Source organism: Nanorana parkeri, unplaced genomic scaffold (genome assembly GCF_000935625.1).
Source record: "Nanorana parkeri isolate BGI_ZX_2015 unplaced genomic scaffold, ASM93562v1 scaffold2665, whole genome shotgun sequence".
Lineage (NCBI taxonomy): Eukaryota > Metazoa > Chordata > Amphibia > Anura > Dicroglossidae > Nanorana > Nanorana parkeri.
In genome coordinates this window covers 13,646-13,963 of record NW_017308933.1, presented here as the reverse complement: position 1 = coordinate 13,963, position 318 = coordinate 13,646, and the positions used below count along the sequence as shown (strand labels likewise).

Genomic DNA, 318 nt, shown 5'->3' with positions numbered 1-318 from the left:
GTCGTCTCACCTATTTTAGCGAGTGATGCCAACATAATCCACAGCGTTATCTCCAGCGGGATTTTGACGTGTCCGTAGTCCATAGAGATGATCTGCAGCCTGGCCGTGGCATTGTTCTGGGGGGCACCGGGGTCCTTGTGCGCCAGGTAGGTGTGCGTCACCTGCGGAAGGGTCTCCCCCAGGACAGACGGGGCGATGAGGAGGGAGAAGAGGAAGATGGAGACGATATTCGGAATCCTCCTCATCCTGATCGATGCGCAGACTGCTGCCGGCTCCGCACTGGAGATCTCTCTCATTGTTCGGGGAATTGAGATGAAG

At 56.6% G+C, this 318-nt stretch overlaps 1 protein-coding gene across 1 annotated transcript in view; it reads right to left on the bottom strand.

Moving 5' to 3' along the window:
• Positions 1–296, bottom strand: part of LOC108802111 (sodium/hydrogen exchanger 2-like) — a 36,864-nt gene extending 36,568 nt beyond the window's left edge. The window contains exon 1 of the mRNA XM_018573997.1: positions 11–296. Within this exon, the coding sequence (XP_018429499.1) occupies positions 11–296 (286 nt within the window). The remainder of the gene's footprint in view (positions 1–10) is intronic.
• Between the last annotated feature and the right edge of the window lie 22 nt (positions 297–318).